General features: G+C 39.1%; 2 protein-coding genes across 5 annotated transcripts in view; one reads left to right on the top strand and one right to left on the bottom strand.

Moving 5' to 3' along the window:
• The window catches only part of LOC149318138 (glycogenin-1-like), a 34,668-nt gene extending 27,264 nt beyond the window's left edge, over positions 1 to 7,404 (top strand). Inside the window, exons 6-8 of one of the 4 annotated variants that reach the window (XM_089509079.1) lie at positions 4,076 to 4,292; positions 6,031 to 6,081; positions 6,302 to 7,404. In XM_089509079.1, the coding sequence (XP_089365205.1) occupies positions 4,076 to 4,292; positions 6,031 to 6,081; positions 6,302 to 6,487 (454 nt within the window). In that variant the 3' untranslated portion in view covers positions 6,488 to 7,404. Of the gene's footprint in view, positions 1 to 4,051; positions 4,293 to 6,030; positions 6,082 to 6,301 lie in introns of all 4 variants that reach the window. The other 3 variants (XM_089509078.1, XM_089509081.1, XM_089509080.1) reach the window with 3 other exon arrangements.
• A 1,752-nt stretch (positions 7,405 to 9,156) lies between these two features.
• The window catches only part of LOC149318137 (DNA-dependent ATPase/E3 ubiquitin-protein ligase HLTF-like), a 30,444-nt gene continuing 16,921 nt past the window's right edge, over positions 9,157 to 22,679 (bottom strand). The window contains exons 17-25 of the mRNA XM_089509077.1: positions 22,317 to 22,452; positions 21,914 to 22,093; positions 19,218 to 19,342; positions 16,828 to 17,006; positions 13,946 to 14,065; positions 12,068 to 12,180; positions 11,691 to 11,871; positions 10,935 to 11,015; positions 9,157 to 10,338 (exon numbers count right to left, since the gene is read on the bottom strand). Of these exons, the coding sequence (XP_089365203.1) occupies positions 10,198 to 10,338; positions 10,935 to 11,015; positions 11,691 to 11,871; positions 12,068 to 12,180; positions 13,946 to 14,065; positions 16,828 to 17,006; positions 19,218 to 19,342; positions 21,914 to 22,093; positions 22,317 to 22,452 (1,256 nt within the window). The 3' untranslated portion in view covers positions 9,157 to 10,197. The remainder of the gene's footprint in view (positions 10,339 to 10,934; positions 11,016 to 11,690; positions 11,872 to 12,067; positions 12,181 to 13,945; positions 14,066 to 16,827; positions 17,007 to 19,217; positions 19,343 to 21,913; positions 22,094 to 22,316; positions 22,453 to 22,679) is intronic.

Below are 22,679 nucleotides of genomic sequence, written 5' to 3'. Positions count from 1 at the left end.
ATCCATTGAATCTATTGTAGTTGTGGCTATCAGATGGATTTAAGCCAGTGGTTTCCAAACTTTGGTTTTCCGGATGTATTGGACTTCAGGTCCCAGAATTCTGACTTTTGGACAAGGTGACTAGGGCTTCTGAGGGCTCAAGTCCAAAACACCTGGAGAACCAAAGTTTAGGAACCACTGATTTAGGCCATAGCTTTTTAGTCAGCTTTAAAACAAATTAAATGAAATTGCTGTATCTCAGCCCCAGAGTGTATGGTACTTAGCAAATATATTCATCATGTTCTATCACACAATATATCAAATCAACTGAACAGTTCATTACCATATAATATTGGTAGATCTTACAGAAATGTCTTTCTCTCTAGGACAGCTTCAATGCTTTTGTCCCTCTTTTCAGGTGGTTAATGAATACAAATTCAAAAGTGTGTTTGTAGCTAGAATAGTCCACCTTTCTAAGACCTGCTACCATGTTAATATATCCAGTGTTTATCCAAACTTTATGCAAGTGCTATACAGGTTAAGGAGGTAGTTGATGACACGTCTTACTTTATTAGCTCTGTACAGTTAGAGTCACTTGATATGAAGTCAATAACTAAGTGCAGGCATAACTTCCTATTGGAAATAAAATTCTCAAACTGAATAAGGGTTTATTGAGTGTGCAAGTATCTTCCAGTCCACTGAACTATGAAAATGATCCCCATAACACATGATATAAAAAGAGGAAATTACTTGTAGAGATGAGAAGTAATGAAACTAAAGCCTTTTCAGCCTGCCTATAATCTGTTTTGTATAGCTATGTATAAATGATGAAGTTTGGTTATATTTCTTGATCCTTTGCAAGAAGTGTCTAAACAGAGTAGACTTAAATAGTTTGTTAATGGCAAACACCCTCATTACTTAGCTGTCACTCTTATGGCCATGTAATAAAATGGGCAGCCCCCCATTATATCCCCCCAAAAAGTAATGAAACAGTGCTTACTTGGCCTGCTCACATCATTGATGTTAAAACAGTTAAAGCAATGACTTTAACATTGTTAACAATTATAATGAATTATGGTAAATTAATTAATTTTTGATTCTAAGTTCGTCTAAATAGAGCCGCCACCATGTGTATTCCTGAACTCTTTGCACAGAGCAGAGATGACTGGTGATGGCAGGCACTGATGGCTAAGGAAATTAAGCAGTGACCGATTACAGTAGGTTTTCTTCCATTCAATACAGTTTAATTTCAGCAAAATGAGAAATGTGGCTAGATTCCATTATTCCCCCCTCTTGTCATTTTATGTAAAATGTGAATGCTGTAGTGTGTAAACTGACTGTACAACTGAATTAATGCCATGCCATTTTCATTTTAAAAAGTGTACCAATCAGCTTACTAGAAGGTATCTGTTGCTGGCCATTTTTAGAGTGTTACATGCAAAGGACCACATCCTCCTATCAGAAGAAGAGAGCAGTGTTTATTCTTGCAGTCATGAATATTACGCATGTATACCCCAAGGGTGAGAATTGTATGGCCCTGCGGGTGATTAATATTTGGCTGCATCTACCAGCAGCCCTAACCAGAACAGCCAATAAGGAGGAATACTTGGATTTATTGACAGTTCAACAATATTGGGGAGAGCACAGTATTCCTGTTTCTGGTATATGCTGTAGGGCAGGATGAAGAATGCACTTCTCTTCATCCTTCACTGCTGGCTATGCTAGCTAGGGCTGATGACAATTGGCCTTATCTGCAGTAGGCCCCCTTTCCATTTCATACTAAAGAATAAGTTGATAGGACACAATTATGGATCAGCAGCAAAATGTTCCATACTCAATGGCCCAGCAGTGGTTCTGCTCAAAGCTTCAGCTAAACCAACTTATTTCAGATTTGCATGGGATACCATTTATTATATTTATTCATAAACTTGTAGACTGTCCTATATCAGAGTGGTGTGCCATCAAAGGAGTCATTCTACAACAATCTAAAACAATTTAAAATTCAAAATAACATAGACCAAAACCCAAGTATCCTTAGTCTTCATGTTTTACTTTGGCACCAAAATGAGTCAAAATGTTTGTTCAAGTTGGGACTTCAGAAGGGAATTCCACAACTAGAGTATTACAGCTGAGAAAGCCCTGTTCCAGGTCTCCACATGGAATACTGCTCTTAATGGTAGGATATGGAGAATGCCTTCTCACAGCCCTAAGCAGACCTTAGTGACTAGCTTGTTGAACTGTTTCCCTAGTATGTGATACAGTGTTAAAGGGCTCAAAGACAGGGCTAACAGCTGGGAGTACAGCATTTGAAGGAATGTTAACTTCATAATGTAAATTATTCTCTTGCTTTAAGGTACTAAAGCAAACCTTATTTTTTTCCCCCTAACTTACTGTTAACTGGCACATTCATTGCTGTATGGTTCAACTGCCACTGGATGTTGGGGGGTTCTTTTACACTATGCATTTAAAGCACTATGGTTCTACTTTAACTGCTATGTTTCCACCTTACATTCTCCTGGTATTTGTGCTTTAGGGAGGGTATTTAGCATTTTCCAAAGGATATGGTGGCTCAGAGGTTAAGATTTAACAACTGCAAGATCGGCAGGTCAGCAGTTCGACGCCCAGGCACTGTGTTAGGGAGTGAGTTCCCATCACTAGTCCCAGTTTTCTGCCAACCTAGCAGTTTGAAACCATGCAAAAGTGCACGTAGATAAATAGGTACCACTTTGATGGGAAGATAACAGTGTTCTGTGCAGTCATGCTGGCCGCATGATCACACAGTTATCTTTGACAATGCTGGCTCTTAGGTTTAGTAACAGAGATTAGCACCATCCCCTACAGTCAGTCATGATTAGACTGTCTTGTCAAGGGAAAACCTTTACTTTTCTATTTCGCATTCTCACCCAGGTTGCTCTAGTGCAGGGGTCGGCAACCTCCGGTCCACGGGCCGGATGCGGCCCCTGACTGCTGCTGCCGCCGCCAGTTTTCGTCCAAAATGGCGGCGAAGTCTCGCGCGACCTTCTGTGAGGTCGCGCAAGACTTCGCTGCCATATTGGGCGAAAAATGGCGGTGCCCAGAGGCGAAGTCTCGCGTGACCACAGAAAAGGTCGCACGAGACTTCGGCCTCCAGGAGGCCCGCTGCAGCCGCCGGAGCCCTCGAATAGGGCTCAGACGGCGGCAGCAGGCCTCTGGGAGGCCGAGGCCGTCGCTGGCGGCGGCGGGCGGGCTGCCAGAACCAAGGAGCCTCGCTGTAGCGAGGTCTCCTTGGCCCTGGCCGGCTCTCTCCGCCGGCGGGAGGGCTGCCAAAGCCAAGGAGGCTTCGCAGTAGCGAGGTCTCCTTGCCCCTGGCCGGCTCTCTCCGCCGGCGGGAGGGCTGCCAGAGCCAAGGAGGCTTCACTGTAGCGAGGTCTCCTTGGCCCTGGCCGGCTCTCTCCAGGCAGGGAAGGAAGGGGCGGGGGGGAGGAGGAGGAGGAGGGAGGAAGGAAAGAGGAGGGAGGAGGAGGAAGGAAGGAGGAAGAGGAGGAGGAGGGAGGAAGGAAGGAGGAAGAGGAGGGAGGAAGAGGAAGGAAAGAAGTAGGAGGAAGAGAAGCAGGGAGGAAGAAGAGGAGGAGGGAGACAGAAGAAGAGGAGGAAAGAGGAAGAAAGGGGAGGGAGGAAGGAAGGAGGAGGAGTGCATTTCTGTGTATTTTCAGTGCATTGAATGCTAAAAGGTCTGTTGTAACAATGATGGTGGTGGTGGTGGTGGTCGTGTTGGTGGTGATGATGATGAGTGAGCTTGAGAGGCAGGCAACTACTGTTTCTGAAGCCCAGAGAGTGTCACCTTCCAAAGTGTGAAATGCACAAATGTGCTGTTGTGTGTGTTTTGGAATGCAGGTTGGGAGTGTGGGGAACTCTCTCTCACTCACACACACATACACACACGCGCACAGACAGGAAGAGAGAGATGTGATAGACCTCTCCATTTTTATATGGCTCTTTTTTAAAAAGCAACTTCAGTTATGCTTTGAAGTACAAATATGGCATGCCATTTAGAAGCCATGACGAAATACTACATTCTGTACCCATGCATCAGGCAGACCTCTCCTTCTTCTGACAGGTTTGGAACAAATGCTAAAGTGGTACACTTCTTGGGGAGACTGAAGCCATGGAACTACACATATGACTCCAAAGCCAAAAGTGTCAAAGATGCTCAAGATCCCACAGTAGTACATCCAGAGTTCCTCAATATGTGGTGGGATAGTTTCGTCACAAATGTTTTGCCGTTGTTACAGCAGCATGGCGCCATTAAAGATACAGCTACTGGTGTAAAAGCGGTATGTCTTCTAAATAAATTTTAAGCTTGACTGGGGATGTAGAGTGAAGAGGGTCATGTCCCTTGCTTACAGAAAGACATTATTGGCTGTCAATAAATCAGAGTGACGGTTTGAAACTAGCATGGTTACTTTAAAAAAAATCAGCTTGCAATCCTGCAATAGCAGAATTAGTAAATTAGTTAGCTAGTAATGCCTGCAACCAAGCTTCTTTCCACTTTACACAGCACACTGGCTCAAATCTGCAACTGTTTGCTATTATTTGTCTGCTGTTAGAGTACCAAACACAAATTGTTTTACTAAATGGTACTAAGGGGTGGACTCAACACTAACTCTGGCAAAATACACAGATATGAATTTCAAAGTAACCATATTCTTAAGGGATTAGGAGGAATTGGGGAGAGGTTGTTTTAAGCACAGCATCAACTTCCAATCAAAAGTATGTGGGAAGAAGGAAAGAGCTTTAAATGAAATTTACAACCCGATCCTCTGAATCTGCAGTTTTGGTCAAATTCTGCTTTCCTTGTAGTACTAAATCCAGTAGGAAAGCAAGGACATGAGGATCCACCTCAAGCAGTGATTAAATCCCAGGCACAAAGTATTCAGCTCTGTTTCTCTGATTAGGTTTCCCAGAACTATTGTTGCAGGCAGTGGAGTGAAATGAATGCAGGCAGGAAAATTTCAGCATACCCATGCTGCCTTGTAAAATCTACCCTCAGTTTACATAAATTTTAAAATACATATATTTTTGTCATCCATCCATCCATTGTCTAGTATAGTAGATTCAGTATAATACTAATACTCAGCAGTATTGATATGATGTTTTATCTGTACTTTGAATACTTTTTCTTGAAGTAAGCAGAAATTAATGTACTTAAAATAGTATTACACTATTACTTTTATTTTAAAAAAAAATCTGTGTTCAAGAGCCAATTGTATTTTACATCCTTTTTTGGTCTGTACCTGAGAATGAAATGATGGGTAGAATTATTGGAATCCCATCTTCATTCTTCAGAATTAGAATGCAACAGGATTAACATGCTTTGACATGAATGTAGTATGTGCCTGCAGCTTACCAAAAACTGCTCGCTATTTTAACTCTTGTTAGCAAGTTTGGTGCAGTCCTGAGCACTGTTGTATCTCCATTGGTCATAACCAATTCTGTACACCAAGGGATTTCATACCTTCAACTCTAGTAGTCTCACCACCTATAACTTTTCTTTGAAATAAGTACTGGTGTTCAGTGAAATCAGTTTATTGTTATTAAACCTTCAGGTTTGGGGAAAATTGAGAACTAGACCACACATGGGCTTAAACCTCCAGATTTTCATGTCCATATGCAGTGCTTGGCACCATACATACAAACTCATGCTTACACCATATCCAGAAAGATGCAGAAGGGAGAAAAACTGAGAAAAACCTGTAGTGGTCACATCTTCTAACTGAACAATTAATCTTCTGTCATTAAACTACCGAGACAGAATGAATGGTAGAACCACTGTGACTTGCTTGCTTCTGTTGTCTTTCCAGAGGTCTAGCTAGCCAAAAGAATTTGGCATTAGCTTCTCATGCATGTAGTCCAATAATGCATGCAGAGCAGCCTATAACCACTTAAGTATGGTATACAAATAAAAAAATACAGTAGTTAAGTTCTTAGACCTTTCTGAGAGCGAAGACTAACCTGTTCTTGAGCTGTGCTTTCTGTTTTCTATATTTCAACTTTCTAATGAACTATTTTCAGCTATCGGGCTTGGTCTATACTCTGGCTTTCTCTTGTGGCTTCTGTAGAGAGGTATGAAGAACTTAAACCTGTTGCTAACTACCTGCCTGCTGTCTCATTGACTTACATAATGCTCTCTTTTGTACAGTTCCTTAAATTCTGTAAATGGTGCTTGTTGCTTTGCATGGGAATCTCTCATTGGTTTTCCTCCCCTCTGCAATGTTGCTTTATGTCTCCCTTTTTTGTAAGGATGTTGTAGTACCTTCCCTACTCATTTGTGTTTTCATTTTAGGAAGAGGCAGCAGAGGCAGTATCCAACCTGTCACTTTCATCTACAGCACTGCCACACTCACCACCGTCGCCACCCCCTATGTCTTCAGAAGAACGCAAAGAAAGATGGGAGCAGGGCCAGGCTGACTACATGGGAGCAGACAGCTTCGACAACATCAAGAAAAAACTTGATGCCTACCTCCAGTAGAAGCACTTGTATCTGCTCTACAGAAGTCAGCAATACAAGGACTTTTCAGAGCTAAAGCAACTAGGAAAGTCAGATAGGGTCAATTAGACTTGCTAGCAGCTTTGCCACTGCTCAGCTGAAGGCGGTTGGCAGTACTGACGATAAGAACTGAACAAAACCTGTTTTAAGTATGAATCCTTGTGCCAATCTTGTGTCCAACAGCCAGATCTTTTCCTCTTGCACAAAACCTAATGAACATGCCTGTAGAGAACTCAATGGGAACAGGGACTATCCTTTATCTCTTTCCTTCACTCCAAACCAAGTTTGGCTTAGTGTTAAAATAATGGCTAGAGATTAAGGCAGCTATAGTGAAAGGGCCTTATAGGAAGGACGTGAAAGCATGGCAATATCACACAGATATATAGCCTTTCTGTCAATTCCAGCCATATTTAAAATTCTGACCAGACTTCTATGCACAGTACCCACAGCATGGCAAATACTTTTCATTTAGTTATGTGTATTTCTGGGACTAGTTAAAAACATCTGAACATTTTGAACTGTTACCTGTAACACAGCACTCAAAATACAAAATAAAGAAATCATGGTAAAACCTAAATAAATAGAATATGGCACATAGTTTTATCAAACAGTACTATGACCTGACCTAAACCTGCTACCTCACATTAGTTGGCTGCATCATCAACATGGTTTCATAGGCTGATAAGAATGTTATTTTCTACAGTGTTCTTTGGGTGTTTACATTTTATTAAAACTTGTGCTATGTTCTACTGAAATGGTTGCTGTGACACATCGTGCTGTATTGAGTATGTGTGGTAACTAGGTTTTATTTCTTCCATAGCTTATAAAAATACTGCTAACTTGCTGAGTTAAATATACAATACAATAAAGATGCACCAGAATTTCTGAATCTTCAGGCATTACATTGCTATCTGGTTTTCAATGCATTAGCTCTTGCCTTATTACCTGATCATAGCTTAGCCAATGAATTGTCTGGCTGCAGAACATCTATCTTTTTATAAAGGAGTTTTTAATACTTCTTGCTTACATTGATACAAGTACTATTCAGAAATGGTATACATCTGAGCTTCACACAAGGTAAGATTCTGTTGCAAGATTCCCAGCTAATAGACTCTTCTAAAGGTTGATGGCAGTAAGCCTGTTTAGTTGTTCGCATAAGTAGCAATAGCAATAGGAGCTTCATTTATATACCACTTCATACCACACTAAAGAGTCTAAGTGGTTTACAACCATAAGCTAATTGGCCCCAACTGGGTACTCATTTTAGCAACCTCAGATGGATGCTAGGCTGAATCAACCCTGAGCCCCTGGCTGGGATTGAACTCACAACCTTGTGGTTGTGAGTAGCTGCAGTACTGGCATTTCACCACTATACCACAAGGGCTCCATGTGTGATTGAAAATAATTATACTTGGGATGACTTTTATGTAACATTACAAACTAACCATAGTGTGAAGTCGAAGGCTTTCATGGTCCATAGTTTTTTATGGGTTTTTCAGGCTATGTGGCTATGTTCTTGAAGAGTTCTCTTCTAGAACATGGCCACATAGTCCGAAAAACCCACAAAAAACTAACCATAGCATTTATTTATTTTTTGATGTCCCCATCAGTGTTCAGTTCCAGCTAACACATTTGTTTCTTACTACAATTGCCTCTCCTTTTTTTGCAGGGGATCCATTCCAGACCCCTCACAAAAATGGAGTTTTGCTTATATTCAAGCCCCATTTTCAAGCCCTCGCATAAGCAAAGGACGCAAGTCCAAAGAGCAAAAGAATGGAGGCAGGACTGTACTACAAAATTAAATGTGTTTTTACAAAGGTACTCACTGCAGCATTAGCTGAGGTGCCAAGTAAAGAGGAATGCAATGGACAAACTATTAGTATGTCCTGCAAGTGTAGAAGATTAGGAGTGCTCTTATCTTGACTTTTCATTCCCCAATGCTGATAATGATGTATTTGCATGCTTCATGCAGTTTTGAGTGCTATCTGCCCATAGTTTGTTCAGGGCTAATCCATGTTCTAAGAACACAAAACTGTTATGCCACAATAGGAACAATAAAGTCCCCCTTATCTGAAGAGTTCCTGTTGGCTGTAGAACAGATGCACGTGTCTTAAAGTCAAATTACAAGCCCAAAGGTGGGACCATTTGTATTACTGCGTACTGTTGTCTTCACAACATTTCTCAAGTGTATCTGTATTGGTTACCCTGCCTAGAGTTTACTTCTGTGAAGACATTTGGGAAACCAAAAGACAGTGGGCCCTTGATGCTGGGGTTTGCTTCTAGGATCCCCTGTGGATACTAAAATCTGTGGATCCTGAAAGTCCCATTAAATACAATGGCATAGTAAAATGGTACCCCTTACAGAAATTGGCAAATTCAAGGTTTGCTTTTTGGAAACTATACATTTGGAATATTCTCAATCTGTGGATATGGAGGGCAAACTGTAAAGTGCAAGAAAAACTACTGAAGAAATACAGAGAAAGTTTTAGGCTACTTGAAATTTTTCAGATAGCTTAGTCAAACTGCTATCACCCAGAATAGGCTTATATCACATTAATGACTACCAGTGGTGAAATAGGAAATGCCTGAACTTGCTGCGAAAATGGTTTGCCTAAGGCAATGTAGCATATTTTTAGAAACATTTCACTTACTTCATAAGCCTCCAAAAAGCCATAATTTTATTTACATAAAAATAAAACTAGCACAAGTTACTGAGTTTTTTTTTTTACTATTGAGATAATTGTTACATCACTCATAGCAGTAAAACAGAGGCAGAGTAATAATTCAAACAAATATTTCAATCCACTGAATTCACTGCCGGCAGGTAACAGATACCGGCTCCATTAATAAAATCCCCACTGAAGCTTTGCCATGTTGACTGAGAAAGGAAGCCTGTTGGTGATATTATACCAGTGTAATCCAAGTTTTCCAGTGAGTGCAAGTCAGAAAGCCAACAGTTCTTAAGTAGCCTATTTCTTCTGGCTTCCAAGTGGGCTAAACACACTAGTAAGGCTGCCTTCAAAATAGTCTGGATCAGATATGTGTTTTTCCAAGCCACTCTTCCCAGGGTTTTTGCTCCTGCACTTGCCAGCAAAATATTAGGTTTGGAATTCTCACTTAGATATCCCCACTCAACATGAAAGGGCAAGACTAACAAGCACCTAGCATGTTTGTTGTTTGCAAGCTATGGTCACTTACAATTTCTATTTCTAGCATGATACAGACTGTTTCAGAATTCAACATTTTTTTAAAGTAGCATGCAATGAAATAAAAATGCACGTAAATTAACTACTAGGCTTTTAAACTTTTGGAAAAGCCTTTTAAAGTTTGTTTTTATCCTATACAATGTACATCCTGATCTTATAAAACTAGCAATACTATTCTAAGCACAAAAAGAAATCAGGTTATCCAACTCATTTACACAAGAACTGTTGCCAGAGCACAAATTACATATGTTGTTGCTCAGAAACAGCCTGTCCACCTCTTACAGCTTAGTATTCCTTCTTTGGAAGAACAGCCAGATGAACCTTAAACCCTAAATATGAAAATATAAATCCTACTTCAAATGAAAAGCTTAATGTGTAAGGAACTGCTTTACTCATGCTTTTGAAATTTTTAATGCAGATGTGCTGTTTGAACAACCACATCACATTCAATCTTGCCTAAATTGAACTTCATTCTAATATTTCAAATTATAAATCCATCAGGGTCTTGATGTCCTTAATTTTTGTTTCACTAGAAGGTTTTTTAGTTCCAAAAGCTCCAGCTGCAAGTTCTCTCTTCTTATGTTGAATTTTCAGCATATTTTCTTCCACAGAATTCTTCACAATGAACTAATGGCAATTTTTAAAAAGAAGAAAAGTTGAACTACAATTGTCAAATTAAACACTTAAAGAATAATAAAAATGTAACCGGTGAAGTAATAATATTAAAAGGAGGCAAATCTAAGAGCTTAAAAGAGAACAGTGCTATTTCTTCCCTTAAATCAACTTCCAGTCCCACATAGGGCCATATATATGTACATAGAAAGTATCTTTGCAGTGCACAGGCCTACTTATTAATCCCTTTATAAAAGTTTGAAATCTAGCCAGTCAATTTTTTCAAGGTGAGCAGGATTTAGTCCTTTTCCTTCCTACTTTTCCACCCCTTCAATAGGGTTCCGTACATACAACACAAACTGCAACATGTACACTCTGGCCAGAGATCAAATGTTTGTCTAAGAATGTCAGGTTCATATAACAGATCATACTCAGTTCTGAACTGGCCTCTCTTATTGGAGTACAACAAAGTCATTTTCAAATACTGCTGTAAAGTATCCTCTGTATCATAGGCACATACAGAGGTAAGCTACACTTTGAAGCTGCATTTAAGTAAAAGAAGAAATCCCTTTGCTAATGATCCCAAGTGCTTGAAATAATTGCCACCTCACCTTAGTGATGATGACATCCTGCTTCTGCCCAAGTCTGTGACATCTGTCAAAGCACTGATCCTCTGCAGCAGGATTCCAGGCCTATTGGTGACAGTAAGCAAAGCAAAGTGTTTTCAAACTGAGATTCTTAAATCATACCATTATATTTCTGTGTGGAAAGACTTGCTTTTTTAAAAAAAAAAGTGGTAGAATTTTTTAAAACTCTTAGCTTTACATAACCAACAACACTTGTAGTTTACAGTTCATGCATTGTCAGACATAAATACTGCTTCTTAGTGCAAAAAATATCTCTGATCAAAAAGGGTGTATTCCCTTCAATTGAAATGGTGAAGCTTTCATACAAGTGAACATAATTATATCATCAAGGCAATGGTTGCACAGTGAAAATCTGCAGGTTTCCCCTCAAAGGAAACAATGCGAGATTTTTTTTGCTACTATGAGCTCCCCTATAGGCATTTCTCACTCCTTTCCAGCATTTCCAGGATAAGCTGTATGGGCAAGAGTCAAAATGTCTGAATACATCAATTATGAGAGCCGTGATGTAGTGTTTTAAGTGTTGGACTACGACCCTGGAGACCAGGATTTGATTCCTAGCTCGGCCATGAAACCCACTGGGTGACCTTGAACAATTCACACACTCTCAGCTGCAGGGGAAGGCTATAGCAAACCACCTCTGAACAAATCTTGCCAAGAAAATCCTGTGACAGAATCAGAAACAACTTTAAGGCACACAACAAGAAGATAAATTGTACTTACTGGATCCATTAAAAATACCCGTGAAGCTGCTGTTAGATTCAAACCAATGCCACCAGCCTTTAGAGATAGCAACATTACAGTTGGAGATCCTACTTCATTGCTTTGGAACTGCCGAATTGCCTCTACTCTTTTTTTCCGTGTCATAGACCCATCTAAGCGAGCAAAGACAAATCCAGATTCTCTGAAACAGAAAAAATACATCATTGGTTAAACTGGGTGTTAACCCCTTGGAACAAAGCTTTGCCTTTTTTTAAGCCTGAAAAATTAATGTCCCAAGAGCAAATTACAGCATGTAGGATTTACATTTTTCAACTACTTTCTATGCAGTTTTAATTGCAGCAGACACATACTATATTAATATATACAAGTCTACTTACTTTAGTGGAATCTCTATTAAAGACAGGTATTTTGTGAACTGAGAAATAATTAAACTTTTGACAGGGGGATTTTGCTCCCTTAGTTCTATCAAAGCATGCATGAGTGCATCGATCTGAAATAAAAGACAGTTATTTTTAGTTTCATAAATCACAAATCTTCATTTCTTTTCATTAGTTTTACTGGTACAAAAGAAGCTTGTACGTGTTTTCAGGGCACTGTGTGACAGACTGACCAATTATTTATTTTCATTTATATCACTGAATGGCAAACTTCATGCCCTCAGACACATGAAAGGAAAATACCCAACCACGAACTGATAATGTACAAAGTTTGGGAAGAACAGAAAACTTTTGGAGATAATAATTTGGCGATCTAGAATGTAAGTTCTGTGAAGGAATTGCGATTTTTATAGTCCAAAACACATTGTAGAAATAATCCAGTATGAGACTGATTTAACTGCTCTGGGTCAATGCTAGGGAATTTTGGGAACTGTAGTTTTGTGAGACATTTAGCCTTCTCTGTCAGAGAGCTCTGGTGCCACAATTCCCAGGATTCCCTAGCACTGAGCCAAGCTAGTTAAAGCAGTCTCAAACTGTGGCGGGATACAGACCACCCAAAAAGGGCGGTGTCCCGCTGCCCTGGTTTGCTCTGCGAGGAAGCCGCAGTGGACAAACCACATGGCTCCGTCGTGGAACAAAAAAAACGGCCAAAAAGCGGGTTCTTCTTGCGGCGCCTTTGCAACACGCGGACGCTAAGCATTTGTTGCGTCAAAATGGCGGCGCCTGTATGTACAGGGCGCTACTATTTTGACGCCCCCGTCACATGCTAGAGGTGAGGCCAATATGGATAGTGCTTCCTCGGCCAACCCCTAGCACATGACGGGGGTGCCGCAAAGGCCCGTCTAAATCGGGCCTGTATTATTTCTGCAGTGCCTTTTGGACTACATACAGCTTTTGACACATATAGCTTTAGTACAAATGTGTTTTTAAAATCATTAAATCATACTCCTAAGAGAATTGTAAGCAAAATGGAGGAAAATTTCAGGAACACAAATGTGAAAGGAGGATATAAAGATCCCCCCTTTTCTCCTTAATTCCCTATGGTGTTTGAATTTATGTGTGGATTACCTAATACATGTCTTTCTAGATTGCCCCTTCCCAAAACAATGTTGCTGTTCTTAGGCTGCAGTAAATGAGAGCTACATTAACACTTGGATACAGAAACAATGTGTCCAAAGCAGGAAAAGTAACTTGGTCCTTTTCCAGAAGGGCATTCACACAGTAATTATCAAAATAAATTAAGATGGACAAATTATAGAAATGAGGAATAGATAAAGAATCTAGGAATTACTGCACGGGAGTAAGAAGAAGCCCTTAAGAGATTTGAAGGGCTGCAGCGAAAAACAAAACAAAATGCTGTAAATGCACAAATCAGCAGAGGAGACAGAAAGTAATACATGCTTAGAATACATGCAAAGGACAAGGGACAGAATCCTGGCAAGAAAGGCTGGTTGTCTGCCCAGCCTCCTTTGTACAGCTTGGTTAAGTTTTATTACTACATATATTTGGGAAATTTTATGTCCTTTAATGTTATGAGTGTTTATTTAGCAGTCTGCCCTGAATCATATATACAAGACTACTAGTTAGAATTTGTTCCAGTATTAATTAACTGTTCTACTTGGTCCTTCCTGCTCCATAATGTGATAAGTCCATTTTAGGATGTTGAATTAGAAATCTGTAATCTAGACTGATAGTTATGAGTTGGCTGGTTATGTAACTTTGCAAAATAATATTTGGATACATTATTTTCAGACTTGTCAAAAACCTATGTTTAGATGAACCATTTGAAACAACAACATGTTCAAATCGGATGCTTACCTTTGAACTAGATACCCATTCTTGGTCAGTCTTTTTTCCACTATCAGGTTCCTCTAAACAACATTCTACTAAATGTTCTAATCCAACCTCTTTCCTGCAAAGAGGACATTTAGCATTTGCCTGAAAAACAAAATAGTTTTAAGACTTTTTTCATCTTAATACACACTTGGTAATACGAAATCCATGGGGTTGTCATGTTGACAGGCAACTTGAAGGCACAAGAACACACACACTCTGCAAATTATGCTAGTTTTTCCACTGCTAGGAAAAAGAGAGGCTATGTTTGCTGTACAATGATTTACATAGTGAACACTAAAGAGGAACAAATCATAAGCATATATCCTCTCTACAAAGCAGCCTGCATCTTAACATGAATGAGCACATTTTTCTGTTAAATCCATACAAATTCTTTCCACATAAATCAGCAAAAACCAAGAGGTACTTTCTACTGCAAAAGTACATGCTTAGGTGTCCTAACTTGATATCTTTCCCTATTAAATAGAAGAATTATCTAGGAGACACTCCCCTAGGTAATTTTGTGCATATTTTCAGATTTCAAATCATACCCAAATAATTCTTTGATGCAGTAGATGGGGTTTTGCTCACAGTTGGAGTTTGGGTGGTCAGTAATAAGTCAACTCAATTTTCTCCAGTATGTAACTTAACTGGCACCTTGAGGAGGCTTTATGTTTGTTTCTATATGTTTAACTTTCTGCAGTACAAGACTATAGCAAAATGTGTCCCCAAATATAGTCTGTATGAGTTAAGAATAATTTAATATGTAGTTGGATGCACAATATGCATAATAGAGCTACAGAGGTCATTATACTTTAAATGGAACCTAATTTAATTAATTGAAATTGGAACTGTAGAACCATGAACAGCAGTCAACCCACATTCTTCTGAGGTCGCTAAAGTGAGTACCCAGCTTGTTCAGGGCAATTAGCTTACAGTTGTAAACCTTTTAGAGACTGCTTAGGTGGTATGAAACAGTATATAAATGAAGCTGCTATTGCTATTGTTTTAAGTCAGGAACCCAGATGTCATTTGGATATCTTCCTTACATGTGGAGAGCAGCACCAGGAAGATTCATACCTACACAAGCCACTTGGTGCTGAAGAATAATTTCTATAGCAAAGAACTTTTTCTATTTGTGTAGGCTACTTGCACTGGTATGGAAAGCCTATCCAAATACATAAGATGCCACGTTGCAGATGTGGGTAGGGAAGTGGGAGAGCTAGTCTGCATGTTCTTCCCACCTTCTGACTAAACACAGAAGGACATTAAATATATAAAAATCTTTGTATTGGGTTTCATAGGCTTGGTGAAAATCACTCACAATGCATCCATGCTGCATAAGTAGCCATCAGAGGACGGTGTTTCCTTTTTTCTAGAGGAATTTTGGCTCACTGACAACTTTTAATTGTATTGCTCTGAAATCCAGTCATGTGAAGTGATAATGCATTAATTGCTCTATTCACGAGCACTTCCCCCAAAAATGTCCAGTTTAATTGATAAGCAAGAAAAATTAAACTCTTGTTATGTAACCCACTAATGGCACTACGCTTCTATGGTGGTGGGAATGCATGCTCCTGTGAGGCAAGAGACTATGGTGCTGGCAGAAGTGCTGCTGGTAAGGTCTCCCATGTCAGCCAGACTTTTGCTGAGGAACCAGACTAAATGTGCTAAACAACTACTGGGCAGCAGTAGTGGTGGGTGACACTGGCAGAGGAGATCTCAGACAATGGCAGTAGCACCATAGCTTATACTTGCTACTACTATATAGAAGGAGGCACAATAAATGCTTTCTGAATGTCTTTTACCATGAAAACCCTATGAGAAAATTAAAATATAAGAAGAAATGCAATGGCAAGGAGAAATATAGTAAAAGCAATAAAAGAATATAATGCAAAGTCTGACCAAATTATGTCAATCAGACTTCAAGGAAAACCAATCAATATAACCTTAATCCAAGTTTATTCTCCTAACTCCAGAGGCAAGAAGAATTTGAAAGATTCTGTGCTGGAGTCTTAGAGGAAACTGATCACACAATAAAAGAGGACTTTGTAATTATAAGTGATTAGAATGTAAAAAAGGAAATGGAGCAGACTCAAAGACTGTAGGAAAATTTGGCCTAGGATCAAGAAATGAAGCAAGAGAGCACCTTATTGAATATTGCATCATTCATCGCAAACATGTTCTTAAAGCAACCCAGGAGGTAACTATACTTGGACATCACATGATGGTCAATATAGGAATCAATTAGATTACATAATTGAAAGCAGAAGATGAAGAAGCACCATTCTTTCTGCAAAAATAAATCCAGGAGCAAATTGTGGCACAGACTATGAACTACTAACATCAAAAATCAGAATAAATCTAAAGAAAACCATTAATCCAACCATCATGTTGAAGTACAAAATCTGAAGAACATCCCCGTAAATATATAGCACACACACACATCAAAAATTAAAGGAGTTCAATGTTGTTTAATTTGAAATCAGGAAGAAATTTAGCAAATGAGACTCTTCATATAATTAGAAACTAATTATAGAACATAAAGGGAATTGCAAGCCAGTTTGGTATAACGGTTTGAGTGTTGGTCTAGGACTCTTGAGACACTAAGAATCCTCCTCACCAAATCCTGCTCAGCCATAAACATCCACTGGGTGACTTTTGGCTAGTCACTCTCTCTCAGCCTCAGAGGAAAGCAAGAGCATACTCCCTCTAAACAAATATTGCCAGGGTTGCCATAAGTTGGAAATGACTTGAAGACAACAAAAATTACTCTGTTTTAGCAACACGGCCATCCAAATTACCTTCCAGCCACCAATGATTAATGCATAATAATTCCTTACAGTTGACTGAAGGTAATAACTAACCTTCTCCCTTTCAATAACTTCACAGATGCATGGTTTGCAGAACACATGAGCACAGTGTGTTATCACAGGAAAGTTCAGTGACTCTAAGCATATAGCACATTCTTCATCTGATCCAGAGCTTAAAACTAGTTTCATCCTCTCTATTAATTTCTCACGTAGCTCTTCAGGAGTACTGTTACCTGCATGGACAAACAGGCACAAACAAATGCTAGAACAAAAATACTGCAGAATTGAAACCTCAGTTATAATGCCATACAAGGCAAGATAATTTAAAAATGAAATGTTTATTGGAGAATAACAAGCAGTGGTCTGCAAAAAAAAAAAAAACATTGTAATGCATTTTCCCTCCTGAAACGATTGTTTCTGCTGACAGTGTCAGCCATATTGTCTTCCACCATGCAATTTCATTTCCCATTCCCTACCCCCCGTTTTTCATTTTCTTTCCCAACTGGGTTCCACTGGGCTGGTTTCGGAAACATTGCCCCCTATACGCTTCCGGGCGCAATACAAGGTGTTGGTCATTACCTATAAAGCCCTAAATGGCTTGGGCCCAGGATACCTCAAGGACCGCCTCTCTCCATACAATCCGCCCCGTACACTCAGAACATCTGGGCAGCAGCTACTGAGGGTCCCGGGGGCAAGGTTAGCCTCCACCTCAAGGAGGACCTTTTCCATCTCGGCCCCAACCCTCTGGAACATGCTGCCCATAGAGCTCCGCTCGGCCACCTCCCTGGCCCAGTTTAAGAAGGAGCTCAAAACCTTCTTATTTTTATCAGCATTCCCGGACGCTGGTCCTGGTTAGCTTCCTCCTCTGGCAGCAGTGGTCGGCTGGCCAGAAATTGGTTTTAATGTAATTTTAATGTCTATTGTTGTTATTCTTACTGTTTTTATTGTATTGTACTGGTACTATGCTGTGCACCGCCCTGATCATGGGAAGGGCAGTATAAAAATAAAAATTTTATTTATTATTATTATTTATGTTTTGGTGCTACTCTTATTTACTTCTGCAATCTCCACATCCCTCATTTCTCAATATTCTCATTTAACATTTTGGCTATATTTCACCACACTGTTCAGAGAATGGGATAGATTTCTTTTAGATAAAGAGTTATATACTTTTAACAACAACCAAAAAAAAAAAAGGCGGGGGGACCGTCCACTTCTCAGAGGAGATCTCTGAATAGAATGGCAAAAAGCTCTTTTGAATGCCTCAGGCAGTGCTAGCGCTTTTGACTCTTTGAAGAATGGATCTGAAGAGCTCCATGCTGAACACCCCTCCTGACCCAAATAATTCCCATTACTGGCTCCTTAGCCCTTCTGATATGGTTATCCTAGAGATAATCTGTTTTTCCACTCTCACAGGCATCCTACACACCTAATGCCTGCAAATGTGTAGGGCCAACTGTATTAAGACAAGACAACACCTTCAGTTGCTGGATATTTCTACTTTTTTGTCATCTGAAGCACCCTTATCCAAATGCTAGAGAGAATCACAATGTAGCAGTATCCACTTTGTCTGCATGTATTACTTCCATTACCAGATGTTAATCTTCCTCGGAAAGGAAGGCCTTCACTTATGAGTGTTTAATATTGCAATAAATAGAAATGTAATTCTACAATTCATCCCATTTTTATATAGTTCAGTACTTTAAAATAGAAATATTAGTTCTTGTCCTCTACAAAGTATGTTATGAAAAGAAAATGAGAGCTTCTTAGATGGCATCGTTGAAACTAAACATTATTGAACATGCAAAAGGATGTATTAATCCATGAGACTTGAGGAAAAAATAGGCTGCACTAAAAAAAATGTAGGTCAAAAGAAGTGCTGCATTTTTTCTTAGTCCCGCCCATGCCTGGCTGCCTCCTCCATACACTGCACACCCACCATTTACCATAGTTCCCGCATCCATCCAGCCTTTAGAGTAAATAGAGATGTATGCCTGCCAGAATTTTGTATGTTCTTTGACATCATTTTCCTTTGCTTCATCCTTTACATTCTTTGTTACATGCCCTTATGTTTTGCCCTTGATCTAACCACAGATCACATCAAAATCCATAATTTTGGCCCAGAAACCTGCCCTCAGCTTATACACGAGTATCTATGGTCAATACTTTTGTGTCCATGAAATATTTATAGCCACAGTACTATTTATATACTTTCAAATTACTCTGATTTTCTCAGTATTCATACAAATCTCAGCAATTACTATGAGCAATATCTACACTGATAGAAGGCATTGGCTACAGTTTCATGTACCACAATGGGTAAAGTACAAAACAACAAACTTACATATTTGATCTGTATATCTCACCACCTTATTTTAGGTCTATTGCATTATTATTATTATTATTATTATTATTATTATTAAAAAGAGCATGAATATACTGACCTCCTATATTGCTAGATGATGATGTGCTTATACAGAGTGATGGGTGACAGCACAACTGTCTCAGTCTCAGCAAAGCACCAAGAACATCTGCATAGTTGCTCAAGACAGTTCCCTCATTAAAATACCTGTAGAATAATTTTTATGTTAAAATAAAAGCATTGCCATTTCAATAACTCAGCTGTGATCCACAAATCCCTAGACCCTCACTCACACTCTCACATAATAAGACCAGATCACAACTGAGCACAGTACCCTCACACACTCTCATCCCTTTTCTCTTCTCTAATATCTCAGTGAAAAATTCACAGGGGGATTGGGGTGTCTTGGGTCATGTTTCTCATTACACTCAAACTAAGAAATCATTATTTATTTCTAGCAACAAACAAATGTCCAACACTCAGTGTTGACATTATGTATTCACATCTATTATTTCCCATTTCCATTTACCATAATGGACTAAAAAAATCAGATATAAAATTTGGTTCCTGCACCATCAGACAACAGAAATACCTGAGTATATACACACAATCATAGGTATGGTAGATTGGGTGACAAAACTGAGGTATCAATCCAGTGACTAACTGAACCCTTTATTTTCACTTGCAGAATGAAGCACAGCACAATAAACCCACTCAATGGACTTTACTTTACATATACAGTTGGCCCTCCCTATTTGCGGCTTTAACTTTTGTGGATTTGATTATCTGCAGATTTGATTCTTATGTTCTCTCTAGGAATTTCTAGGTCCTCCAGCACAACTCTGCTGGAAATTGACCACAGAATTGCACTGGAGAACTTGGAGATTACTAGAGAAAACATTTCTCCAGGCCAGGAATCTGTATGTCCTCTAGCATGATTCTGGTCAACATTTGGTTGTGCTGGAGGACCTAAAAATTCCTAGAGAGAATATATTAATCCAATCTGTAGAGTAAAATGTGTTCTCCCCAGTAAAAACACAGTGCTTTTTTTGTTGCATTTTTTTCCTCTTTCACATGGGTTATGTGCCCTTAACCCCAGCAAATGTGGAGCACCATCTGTACTCTGAATGATAATTATAATCTCTTTCCATTTTATATCCTACATGGAAAAATGGGACAGAACCTTCTCTACTGTGCCACACAATTGTGGAAAGCCCTCCCCGTTCTTATTGATGTTGACTTTATTTTGGCCCAAAGCTAAAACACCACTCGAGTCTGAGAATTTTGGCTTGTATCTTTAAAAATACATGGTTTTAAACTGCTTGAATTGTTTAATATATTTCAGACCATTCTAATTTTTTTCATAGTGCTTTTTGCCTGCATCTTCTAAGATCTTATGATGTAGGTTGGGACATAAATAGTTTAAATCATTTGCAAAATAATACAAACAGAAATAAATAACACATTCTGTTTATCAATACAGTTCTCATTTCTAAACCAATCCCATTTTACTGCTGTCAGTACAGTAGTATTGTGGCAGGACTGGGCTTTATAGCTGTTAGAAGAAATAAGGGCTAGCTACTAAATCCAGCCAGTCATAATTTACTAACCCCTATCAAGCCCCATCAAACCACACAAACTACCCAGTAGCAAGAAGCCAGTCATCTTCTTCAAAATAAATCAATGGTATCATATAAAATGTCATTTTATTCGCTTTTACTGTTAACAACCATCACCCAATAAACATTTTAAAAGTCATGAAGTCATGATATACAGTTGCCCCTCCAAGTCCACGGACTTGAAATGTGTGGACATGGAAATCCGCTGAGAGGCGACTGCTATTAACCTTAATGAGGTGCGTGCCCATGACATGCCCCCCGCATACACGCATCCCATTCTAGCCTATGGGGCTTGAATAAGATGAGATTTTGAACTTGATTGATTGAAATTTTATTTATATACCGCCGTTCCTATGATCACGGCGGTTTACAAACAGAATAAGATACAATACGATACAGGTTATAAATATAATACAATAAAAATCAGAGTTTAAAAATCAAAATTAACAGCTAAAGTCCTTCATAAAAAAAAAATCGTATACTACTATATATCATTAAAATCCATCATTAATCAATCAAAATAATAAAACAATATAAAAATACAATAAATAGTATGCAGGAGCAAAACAGTCAGGACATGTGAGGGAAGGCTTGACGAAATAAATGAGTCTTAAGGTTTCTCTTAAATGACTCCAGGGAGGGGGCTAAGCGGAGCTCCTCAGGGAGAGCGTTCCAAGACTGCGGGGCCACCACAGAAAAAGCCCTTTGCGCAGTCGCTGCGTATCTTGTCTTGGGAACACTCAAAAGTTTTTCCCCACGAGATCTGAGAGTGCGGGGCTGATTGTATGGGGAGAGTCGGTCCTTCAAGTACTCTGGGCCCAAGCCAGTACTTCAAGTACTCTGGAATGGATCCCCCACAAGTTCAAAGAAGCAACTGTACTATGCTTATCACCATAATTCCATAATATGTGTACATTCTGTGTGCGTCTGCACAAAAAGGCATAACTTTAACAGTGCATTCCATGGAGCTTATTTTAGAATAGAATCTAGGGTTTCAATCCTACACCACCTTAACTGGGAGTAAGTACCACTGAATTCCATATTTATTTCTGCATGGAGTTGCACTTATACGACAGCTAAACAAAGAGGTTTTCAAAAGTCAAATCATAACAGCTGCAAACAAAGCATTTTTTTCTACTTAACTGTTGGCACTATTTACCTTTTAACAGCTGCTATGCTTTCATTTTTCACAGAGTTATAGATTAAGCTTTCTTCATCTGTAAGTGTAATATGCTGGATGAATACTTTGCGCTCTGGGAGTTTCAAAACAGGCTTCCCTTTTACTTTGCTTGTTTTAGTTCTTCGAAGTGTAATACTTTTAATCAGGGATTGTAAACGCCTGCCAAAACAAAAGAAGCTTCCATGAGACAGAATTAATACAAAAGATATTTCATATATCCTGGTATTACTAAATATTGTACACAAAGTGAAGTTGCATACTGTCTGTATTTTACTTAATACTAAAAATTAATGAGATAATTTTTAAGAGTAATACAATATGTTTGTATCTATTGCTATTTATAGAATACGTTTATCTATCATATATAAGAAAGAGTTTATACTTAAGCCCTCCTTGATCTCCCATAGTAACAGGACGCTGGATTGTTCTGTGCCACCACTCCTTATCTGTAAATGGCTTCAGCTTTAAGAACGAAAGAAGAGACCACAAGTCCTTTAAGGAATTTTGAATCGGTGTACCTGTAAAGAGAAATGGGAACAAAACAAAAACATGCTATACTTCTCACCATTCACTCAAAAATAAGTCAAGACTGGACCAGTGGAAAGGATCCCATGTGCAAATATTCCTAAAGCTCATCAAAAATTGCTTTTGTCAGCTTGAGTTATTATGCAAACTTAACAATGTTCACCAACATAACCACCATATTACTCCTCAAAAGTTGGTTGTTATATGTTTCTCCAGCATA

Source organism: Sceloporus occidentalis, unplaced genomic scaffold, assembly GCF_023333645.1.
Source record: "Sceloporus occidentalis isolate IW3139 unplaced genomic scaffold, rSceOcc1.0.p SCAF_2, whole genome shotgun sequence".
Classification (NCBI taxonomy): Eukaryota; Metazoa; Chordata; class Lepidosauria; order Squamata; family Phrynosomatidae; genus Sceloporus; species Sceloporus occidentalis.
The sequence above is the reverse complement of the archived record's forward strand: the minus strand, read 5'-3'. Positions and strand labels throughout refer to the sequence as shown.